This window comes from Tachyglossus aculeatus, chromosome 16, assembly GCF_015852505.1.
Source record: "Tachyglossus aculeatus isolate mTacAcu1 chromosome 16, mTacAcu1.pri, whole genome shotgun sequence".
Lineage (NCBI taxonomy): Eukaryota > Metazoa > Chordata > Mammalia > Monotremata > Tachyglossidae > Tachyglossus > Tachyglossus aculeatus.
In genome coordinates, this window is record NC_052081.1 from 14,495,194 (window position 1) to 14,506,153 (window position 10,960).

At 45.0% G+C, this 10,960-nt stretch overlaps 1 protein-coding gene across 2 annotated transcripts in view; it reads right to left on the bottom strand.

The window, feature by feature from the left end:
- TPR (translocated promoter region, nuclear basket protein) overlaps positions 1–9,933 on the bottom strand; it is a 55,757-nt gene extending 45,824 nt beyond the window's left edge. For both annotated transcript variants that reach the window (XM_038757717.1, XM_038757716.1), the window contains exons 1-8: positions 9,768–9,933; positions 6,102–6,206; positions 4,645–4,718; positions 3,367–3,463; positions 2,408–2,511; positions 627–791; positions 414–506; positions 3–83 (exon numbers count right to left, since the gene is read on the bottom strand). In XM_038757717.1, the coding sequence (XP_038613645.1) occupies positions 3–83; positions 414–506; positions 627–791; positions 2,408–2,511; positions 3,367–3,463; positions 4,645–4,718; positions 6,102–6,206; positions 9,768–9,918 (870 nt within the window). In that variant the 5' untranslated portion in view covers positions 9,919–9,933. The remainder of the gene's footprint in view (positions 1–2; positions 84–413; positions 507–626; positions 792–2,407; positions 2,512–3,366; positions 3,464–4,644; positions 4,719–6,101; positions 6,207–9,767) is intronic.
- Positions 9,934–10,960: the final 1,027 nt, after the last annotated feature.

Consider the following 10,960-nt stretch of genomic DNA (forward strand, 5'->3'; position numbering starts at 1 on the left):
ACCTTGTACAAGTTGGAGAGCTTAATGTGAGCATTTAGTTCATTCTGGAATTTTTCTTCCATGCTGGCCTGCTGTTCTTTGGCCTGGCAACATAAATAATTAAATCACTCAAATTTGAAATGTTTAAATGGAATTAAGATGGGAGCTCCTTTTTAAAAGTGGCTGAACAGTTATAGTATTAACCTTTAAAAGTCAACCACGAATAGAGTCAGTCAAATTCTGGGAAGATGAAAAACAGAAGAATAGGGCCTATAAGGGGGAAAACTGCCAATATTAGCAGTTTACTTCCTTGTCCCAAACAACAGGGAAGTTGCTAAAGGATAAGCACAGCACAGTCAAGTTTATAGGAATAAGCTGCAATTGAATAAACTTTTTGACAGCTGGAAAGTGTGACTTTAAGTAGATATCTATACCTCTTTCAATTTAGTCAAAAGTTCTTCCACATGTTTCTGAAGATGTTCATTTGATGTCTTCAAGCCATTCACCTGTTCCTCCATCCTAGAAACCTGTATGAATGAGATTTGTTTACCAACTTGTCACAAACTTGGAATCATTATCAGATTTTCCGGCTGGAGGACCAAAGACACTGGAAGTATTAGAATAATACTCCAGGGTTCCTATTTTACCTCCTCTTTCTTGTTCTCCATATTACACTTAAGTTCCAGGATTTCATTTCCTTTTTCTCTGCCAATAGCCAAGAGTTCATCAGTTTTTGATTTCAGTTCGGTATTCAGCCAAGTATTCTGATTCTGCAGTAACTCCTTCTCTTGTTCCAGGCGCTTCTCTCGAAACTAAAAAAAAAAAAATTAAAACACAAAGAAAGTCATTAAGGGATTACCAGGGTCTGACCTGACCTGCAGTACAGAAATTGCATCTCTATTAAGGTGCCAAAGTTATAAATTAGCTGAGTCGTGTTACTAGCAGACCTATTCGGTGTTTCATTTAAGCCTATAATGCAGCAGGCTATAGGTCTGATTTGAATCAGAAAATTCTCTATTCCCTAGGCCTGGGTGCTGTCGGGTATTCTCTTCCCCCAGCTCTGGTGTTCAGGTGAAGATTAAGGAAATTACCTTCCTCTAATAACATGGTAGGATGGGAAGAACTAACTGAATGCCTTAAAGCTGAGATGGAGGGAGATTCATTCATCCAATCGTACTTGTTGAGCGCTTACTGTATGCTGAGCACTGTGCTAAGCGCTTGGGAAGTACAAGTCGGCAACATATAGAGACGGTCCCTACCCAACAACGGGCTCACAGTCTAGAAGGGGGAGACAGAGAACAAAACAAAACATGTAGACAGGCGTCAAAGTCGTCAGAACAAATAGAATTAAAGCTACATGCACATCATTAACAAAATAAATAGAATAGTAAATATGTACAAGTAAAATAGAGTAATAAATTTGTACAAATATATATATACATGTGCTGTGGGGAGGGGAAGGAGGTAGAGCCGGGAGGATGGGGAGGAGGAGAGGAAAAAGCGGGCTCAGTCTGGGAAGGCCTCTTGGAGGTGAGCTCTCAGTAGGGCTTTGAAAGGAGGAAGGGAGGTAGCTTGGCGGATGTGTCATCATCATCATCATCATCAATCGTATTTATTGAGCGCTTACTGTGTGAAGAGCACTGTACTAAGCGCTTGGGAAGTACAAGTTGGCAACATATAGAGACAGTCCCTACCCAACAGTGGGCTCACAGTCTAAAAGGGGGAGAGAGAGGGCATTCCAGGCCAGGGGAAGGACGTGGGGGTCGACGGCGGGACAAGTGAGAATGAGGTACAGTGGGAGGTGAGCGGCAGAGGAGCGGAGGGTGCGGGCTGGGCTGGAGAAGGACAGAAGGGAGGTGAAGTAGGAGGGGGCGAGGTGATGGACAGCCTGAAGCCGAGAGTGAGGAGTTTTTGCTTGATTCGTAGGTTGACAGGCAGCCACTGGAGATTTTTGAGGAGGGGAGTAACATGCACAGCACTACTAAGTGCTTGGGAAGTACAAACCGGCAACATATAGAGACGGTCCCTACCCAACAACGGGCTCACGGTCTAGAAGGGGGAATGGGCAACCAGTGGAGGTTTCTGAGGAGTAAGGAGACATTGGCTGAACTACTCTTTTTAGGAAAATGATCTGGGCAGCAGAGTGAAATATGGACTGGAGTGGGGAGAGACAGGATGCAGGAAGGTCAGCAAGGATGCTGATGCATCAGTCAAGGAGGGATACAAGTGTCTGGATCAGCATGGTTGCCGTTTGGATGGAGAGGAAAGGGTGGATGAAGGTAGAACCGACAGGCTTTCATGACATATTGAATATGTAGGCTGAATGAGAACACTAGGCTGAGGATACTGACAGGACTCTTTCTAAATCACAGGAGCTACCTTTGGTCATTTTGCCCACTTGCCATTTTAGAAGCTAAGTATTTCTTACCTTTATCGAGACATCAGAAGCTTGAAGCTCATCCAGCTTTAACTGAAGCTCTACCTTTGATGAACTACTTTCTTTAAGTTTCTCATTTAGGCGCTTAACGTCCTCTAGAAAAGATGAGAAGATGAAAATCTCAACAATACTAACTATCAGTGCAGAATAAAACATTATCCCAATTCCTTATTTATCAAAATATTGTAGGCAACGAGACCTAAGGACTCTATCTTCAAACTGCAACTAAATCTATGTACTCATGTCCCTTCTTTGACCCTGTCTCCATCCATAGTTTAACAGCCTGTTAAACAACCCTGGACCTTAATTTACGTTTGGCAGAAAACTTTGAATTCCTTAATCTGTCCCTATTGTTCCCAAGTACACTCAGTTCTCTTCCACAGTGTGGATTTTCACTATACATTTTAAATAAAACCCCGCTAGGGAATTAGGAAATGTTCTTCTGACAACATGTGCCGGCTTGGTTAGAATGCAACGTCATATCAGACGAAACTGTTCTATGTGCACTCAAAGAGCAGGCACTAAAACAAACTGTTAAGAATGGAACCCCTTTGCTAAAGGAGATCATCTGTTCATCAGTTTCAAGAGAAAACTTCTGTTGCTGAGGGAGGAGAGTATTGACAGCGACAAGGAAAAGGGAGCCAGCACTTCAGTTTCTGCTCCTTAGGGCAACAGAAGTGACATTAAACCCAAGTTTAATGAGGATTTCTCCTGCTGCATAAACAAACTACCTGAATAGGACTCATGCAAAAATATGAGTAACCCCCCAGCTTTTGAACTGTTTATAGAGGGAGCGAAGGAGTTAACCAGAATTCACATATAGCAGAAAACTGAGCATCAGTGCCATCTGACAGATATGAATACATTCGAATACAAATGAATGCATTTTTAAGCTAGATTTGCTCTGGAAAAATCCTAATGAAGTGCTATTTTTGAATATATATCATTACCAGTTAAGTATTCGATTTCTTGACATCGCCTCTCAGTAGTTCTAACCAAATCCCTTTTCTCAGCTTCCAGTTCTTCCTTTGCTCTTGTAAGTTGGTTCTGTTTTACAAAGAAATAGTTTAGCATGAACGACACATAAAAGCACAGCCATCCAGTTTAACGACAAAGGAGCTAGCCCATAAAGAATTAAATGCTCTACACTGCTTCATTTTTGGTTTGTATACATCAGTTTTCCACAATGCTTAGCAGATTATTCTACATATGAAGCACTGGGGATTTTTCGATCAAAGTACAAACGCTGGAAGGAGCCAAGCCTGCCCCACTCACGGCTTCCTCCCTTTTGCCGAGCTATCCATCAATGCTATTTACTGAGCACTTACTGTGTACTGTGCACCCTACTAAGCTCTTGGCATTATACTAAGCATTAAGCGGTCTGAAACCCAGGTCAGCAATACCAGTGAGAACAAGCCAAGGAAATCAGTGACAGCAGAGATGAAAAGGCCTAATTCTGGACCCGCTCCAAGGCAGTAGACAATGATAATAGAGCTTAACTATTCGTATGGGTTCCAATTACCCCCACCAAAGAAGATTCTCAAATCTACATCTCTAGCCCTGTCCCCTAACCCGCCTCGATAATCTCATATTTATTCCTGCCTTTTGGATATGCCCAGTTGATGATGCACCTTCGCGCTGTCGATAATCAGGCTGGACATAGTCTCTGCCCCACGTAGGACTCCAGTCTAAATCCCCACTTTACAGCTGAGGAAACTGAGGCACGGGGAAGCTAAGTGACCTGCACAAGGTCACATGGCAAACAAGTGGCACAGGCAAGATTAGAACCCGGGTCTTCTGATTCCCAGGCCTGCGTTCTCTTCCCACTAGGCTACAATGCTTTTCAACCTGCCAGTTCTTCTTCTAGATCACAAACCCACTCCCTTCCTCTCCACCTTCACAAATCCTGCCGGTACAAGCCCTCTTCACTTATCAGACTTAATAAGACAGCCGCCTCAGCCTATCTTTCCAAAATGTGAATCTGAGCATATCACACCCCTCATCGAAAGACTCCAAAAGCCTCCTCATTGCTTCTTGCATTAAACAAAAGCTCTACCTCAGAAACGCTTCCAGTTTCTCATGCAACTAGGCCCCACCTCTCTGCACCAACCTGGCGTCATTCTGACATTCTGGGGCTAATGCTGAACCTGATTCCATAAGATGAAACCCCAATCTTTGAAATGGCTCTCCTCTATCATGTTGTATAAAACAGTCGATGGATATTTAACCTGAATAGAAACATGACGATCCTGAGCACTTTCCAGTTCCTGGTTTTTCTCAGTCAGCGTCTTCACATGCACATCTGGAGGAAAACAGACGTTTTATAAAAGTAAATACTGGTTTATTCAATGCGGCTCTACAAAGTCTGCAAGAATCCCTTAACATTCTCCATACTTAGAGTTTGGTGGGAGATCTACTATTCACAAATAAAAGAAGTGGTTTGTTTGCAAGAAACAAATAAAGACTAACCAGCGACAGTAAAATTAATTTAAACAGTCCAACTGTAAATCTAGATTCAAAGCTTAACCAACTATGTCCCCTTAAAACCACTTGGTGACAGTTCCCAAATTCACTTCAAGAGATTAATGAATATGGTTGGTTGCCTATTACTAGACAATAAGCTCCTGGAAGGTAGGGATGTATGGTCAACTTTAATTGTGACCTTCCAAGCACCTTCCATAATGTTCTGGACACTGCTCAGTGGTGCTGCTGATGGCATAATTTACTGTCATTGAAGAAAAGTTAAGTGTTATTTTCTCGTGTTTCATGAATGTCCTACATCCACTAGATACGAAGGAAGAAAAGTGGCATTAAGCCACACTGGGACCTCAATTTTGTGGGCTAGCTATAGAGGGGGATTGTCTCTGTTGCCAAATTGTACTTTCCAAGCACTTAGTACAGTGCTCTGCACACAGTAAGTGCTCAATAAATATGACTGAATGAATGAATGAAGCCCAATGATCACTAGAAAATCTGAGACCAGGATGAATAAAACACCCAAATTTTACAGGGACTTTTCATCTGGAGGGCTTGTACAACTTGCTAAATTGGGTAGACTGAAATTCTACGTGAGAGAAACAATAATTTAATGGAAAATGCTTAAAAAAGACTATACAATCATTTTCTTTTGAAGATGGCGTTCAAGAATTATCCCTTAGTAAATGGCAATAATCTGATGTTCTGTGATTTACAATAAATACATGGTTTACAACAGCTTAATGGAAAGAGCACAGGGAGTCAGGGAGACAGTCCAGCTCTGCCACTCTGTTACTAGCCTGTGTATGACTGGGTAAATCTCAACCTCTCTGTTTGAGTTTCTTCACAAAGATAAGATCCCTGCTTTCCCTACCCCTTCGCTGATGAGCCACATGTGGGACACAGATCGTGTCTGACAATCTTGCATTTATCCCAACAATTAGCATTTTGTAGGACACAAGCATGGAATAGATACCATAAATAACTCTCATATCAAAATATTGTGTTTGGTGTACAATAGTTCCAGAAAGGTTTACACAGAGATCTCTACCCAAACAGGCGCCAACCAGGAAGTGCTAAAAAGCACCCAACAGATTGAAACACACTCACTTCTATATGTAGTTCTTGAATAAACGTCTATGAGTTGTCTCAAAAGATTTTTGACACTTCTGAGGCTACTCGTAAATTAGCACCTACATGAAAAACTCACTTAGTTTGTCCAGCTCCAGACGCAAATTCTGGCATTCACGGGTTTCATTTATGAGTCGTTCCTGACACTGGGCCAGCCTCTTCTCCACTTCAAAATATTGTTGCTCTGGAATAAACACACACACACGCGCGCACACACACAGTGTTAAATACAGTTGAAATAATCGACATTTTGTTTTTGCATGTTTCAGGGAAAATACGAACATAAAGGACGTACTCTGCCCCAAAGACAACTGCACTTATGCATCTTTCCCACTACCAGCTCTCTACCTAAAGCTCTCTGACCCTTCACAATGGCCAGCTCATGCTGTCCCAATTGTTGAAGACCTTCTGAAATCACATCTCCTTCAGGAGGCCTATTCTGACTAATCTCATCTCCCTGTCCCATATTGTATCCCCGCAACTGCTACTTCCACGTCACTCAAGGAATTGGGTTCTCACCTCCTCTTGCTACCAGAAGCACTTACGTACATATCTTCTACGGCCGCCTCCTGTCTGCAAATTATTTAATGTTGTTTTTCGTGCTGAATGCCAAAGCACCGTGCCTACTAAGTGTACTGTAGTCTCTCCAGTGCTGGTTTCTGGGCTCTACACACAGTAAAGTGCTCAATAAACACTATGGCACCTCCAATTTAACAGCTCTAAAACTGAACATTTCATCTTACTTCCTAGACCCACTCCTAACCTTCCCATCCTCCCGTACCTCCTGCCAAAGCAGCTTCTCATTTCAGATTTGATCTTAATCTGGACAATTACTTAAGCGCGCAATTAAAGATGAAAATCTCAACTGTGCAGCATATTCCTTGTTTGTCTATATTTCTAATTTTAACCCTTTGGAAATAAAGTGTGGGTTAGTCACACACGTGAAAAATGACAGTTTGAAAAATGAATGCCTAATACACGGTTCAGGTCCTAAATCTCATCTTGAAAGGCCTCTACAATAAAGTACCACAGGGGTACACGAGCTTCTAAACAACCAGTGGAAGGTCCGCCGCCTCGGGCAAAGAGCTGTCCTCCCTATTTATGTCTCCAAACCATTCCTTTTCACCTAATTAAAGCACTTGGGCCTACCTTTCTTCCCTCCCTTACCTTTACCGTCAACTGCTCACATCTCCCTCATATCTCCTCTATCCCCCCGCCAAAAAACCCTTCTGTGACCCCGGGTGCCACCGAGCAACCCATCTCCCTTTTCCCATTTGTGTCCAAACTCCTCAAACTGGTAGCTTACCTACCAGTTAAGAGCAGAACTTAGATCACCACGAAGCACATCCTTTCCCTCTCTACTGAGACATTTATCTTCAATGATATTTACTGAGTGCTTACTACGTGCACAGCACTGTACCAAGGGCTTGGGAGAGTATAACAGAGTTGGCAGACACATTCCCTGCCCACATCCAGCTTATTTTAGAAGTTATGAGCGAAATGCCAGCTCTGGATGCAGTGAGATACAGACCACTCTCGCGCTACCTGCTTCTGAACAATGAGGATAGTCACATCAGGGGACAGGTTTAGTCATATCCATGGTGCATCTAGGGGAGCGATTAGCGGACCCCCCATCATTCCAATTTCCTTTAGACCGTAAGTTCATTTTTTTTTTACTGGTGCGGTTTTTTAATGGTATTTATTAAGTGCTTACTATGTACCATGTATTGTACTTAAGAGCTGGGGCAGATACAAGCTAGTCAGGTTGGACCCAGCCCAAGTCCCACATGGGGCTCACAGTCTTAATCCCCATTTCATAGATGAGGTATACAGAAGTGAAGTGACTTGCCCAAGGTCACACTGCTGACAAGTGATGGAGCAGGATTAGAACCCAGGTCCTTTTGAATCCCAGGCCCGGGCTCTATTCACTAAGCCGCGCTGCTCCTTGTTAGGGGCAGGGCACGAGTCTGCTAATTCTGCTGCAATGTACTCTCCCAAGCGCTTAAAACAGTGATGATAACAATGATAATGTTGGTATTTGTTAAGCGCTTACTATGTGCCAAGTACTGTTCTAAGCGCTGGGCTAGATACAAGGTCGGCGGGCTGTCCCACGTGGGGCTCCCAGTTTCCATCCCCATTTTACAGATGAGGTCACTGAGGCCCAGAGAAGCGAAGTGACTTGCCCAAGGTCACACAGCCGACAAGGGACGGAGCCGGGATCAGAACCCACGATCTCTGGCTACCAAGCCCGTGTTCCTGCCACTAAGCCATGCTGCTTCTAGTAACCACTCCTATTTCTTCTTATTACTTTCCCGAGGGATTAGTCCAGTGGTTTGCAGGCAGGAAGTGCTCAATAAATGGACAGGGCGAGGAGAGGAGGGGGAAAAGAAGAGGGGGGAGCGGGAGGAGAAGAGGAAGAGGAGGAAGAGGAGGAGGGGGTGAGGAGGAAGAGGAGGAGGAGAAGAGGAGGAAGAGGAGGGAGAGAAGGAGGAGAACAGGAAGAGAAGAGGAGGGAGAGGAGGTGGAAAAGAGGAGGAGGAGAAGAGAAGGAGTCCTTCTAGACTGTGAGCCTGCTGTTGGGTAGGGACCGTCTCTATATGTTGCCAACTTGTACTTCCCAAGCGCTTAGTACAGTGCTCTGTACACAGTTAATGCTCAATAAGTACGATTGAATCAGTGAATGAAAGGAGGGAGAGAAGGAGAGGAGGAGGGGGAGAGGAGGGGAAAAGGAAAAGAGGAGGGAGAAGAGGAAAGGAGAAAAGGAGGAGGAAGAGGAGAAGAGGAGGAGGAGGATAAGAAGAGTAGGAGGAGAGGAGGAAGAGAAGGAGGAGGAGAGGAGTCCTTCTAGACTGTAAGCCCGCTGTTGGGTAGGGACCGTCTCTATATGTTGTCAATTTGTACTTCCCAAGCGCTTAGTACAGTGCTCTGCACACAGTAAGCGCTCAATAAATGCGATTGATTGAATGAATGAAAGGAGGGAAAGAAGGAGAGGAGACGATGAAAGAGAGGAATAAAGGAAAAGGAGAAGAGGAGAGAGGAGGAAAGGAGAAGGAGAAGAGGGAGGAGAAGAGGAGGGAGAGGAGGAAGAGAAGAGGAGGAGAGGAGGAGGAGGAGGATAAGAAGAGTAACAAGAGGGGAAGAGGAAGAGAGGAAGAGGAGAGGAAGAGGAGGAGAGGGAGAGGAAGAGGAGGAGGAGGAGGAGAAAGAGGAGGAGGAGAAAGAGGAGGAGGAGAGGAAGAGGAGGAAGGAAGAGAAGAGGAGGAGGAGGAGAAGAAGAGGAGAGGAAGAGGAGAAGAGTAGATGAGGAGAAGAAGAGGAGGAGAGGAGGAGGAAAGGAGAAGAGGAGCAGGAAAAGGAAGACGAGGAGGAAGAGGGAGGAGGAGGGAGAGCAGGAGGAGGAGGAGAAGAGGAGCAGGAAAAGGAAGACGTGGAGGAAGAGGAGGAGGAAGAGGGAGGAGAAGAGGAAGAGGAGGAGAGGAGGAGGGGGAGAAGAGGAAGAGGAGGAAGAGGAGTGGGGGAGGAGAGGAAGAGGAGTAGGGGGGAGGAGAGGAAGAGAAGTAGGGGGAGGAGAGGAAGAGGAGGAGGGGGAGGAGAGGAAGAGGAGGAGGGGGAAGAGAGGAGGAGGGGGAGGAGAGGAAGAGGAGGGGGGGGGGGAGGAGAGGAAGAGGAAAAGGAAGAGGAGGGGGAAGAGGGAGGAGGGCAGGGCGGGTGGGGTCGGGTGTGTCCCCCCCCCGGGCCGCCTCACCGCTGTCCACCTTGAACCTCTCGTGCCGGCCTTTGAGCCCGTCGATCTCGCTCTGCTGCTCGTCCAGGAACTTCTCCAGCTTGGCCTGGCCCGGCCTGCCCAGCTTGGCCAGCTCGGCCCGCTCCAGCAGCTGCTGCAGCACGGCAGACATCTCCGAACCGCCACGGGACCGGCCCCGCCGCCGCCGCCAAACGCCTGCGACGCCACCGCCACCGCCACCGCCGCCGCCGCCGTGCGCAGGCGCAGACGCGGGCCGCGCCGCGCAGGCCCCGGACCCTGCCGGCCCACACCACACCACAACGCGTCGGAGGGCGGGGCCGGAGCGCGCAGGCGCGCGCGCGCGCCATTCTCCCCCCTCCAACCCCCCCCCCCCCCGGCCGCGCACGCGCACACGCCCCCCTTCGCCCCGTGGGGCGAAATTTGTCCCACGTGGGGCGAAATTTGTCCCACGTGGGGCGAAGTTTGTCCCACGTGGGGCGAAGTTTGTCCCACGTGGTGCTCACAGCCTTCACCTCCATTTTAATAACAATAATAATAATTATATAATATATAATTTTATTACATCAATTTATAGCTATGCTTATTTGTGCATAAATAATATATCGATTTATATACATATAGGCATGCATCATTTATTATCATAAGATTATGAAATATTAAAGTATTCATTATATAATGTATATATGAATAAATTATATGTATTTATTCATTATATTTATTATATTACTATAGTATCATATTACGATATCACCTTCATTTCAATAACAATAATAATGATTGTGTAATACATGATATCATTATATTTATTTATACTTATGTTTATACATAAACAATCTATATAAGTTCATCTGCATATAAGCATAAATTATTTATTATAAAACTATGAAGTTATGAAATATAAAAGTATCCATTATATAATGCATGTATAAATTAATTATATTTGGTCATTATATTTATTATATTATCATGATTATGTATTGTGATACATTATATGATAATTATTACATTATATATCTAGACTGTGAGCCCACTGTTGGGCAGGGACTGTCTCCATATGTTGCCAACTTGTCCTTCCCAAGCGCTTAGTACAGTGCTCCGCACACAGTAAGCGCTCAATAAATGCGATTAATGAGTGAATAATAATGACGTCATTCGTGCCGCCTTCGCCTTGACTGCGCATGCGCGCACACACC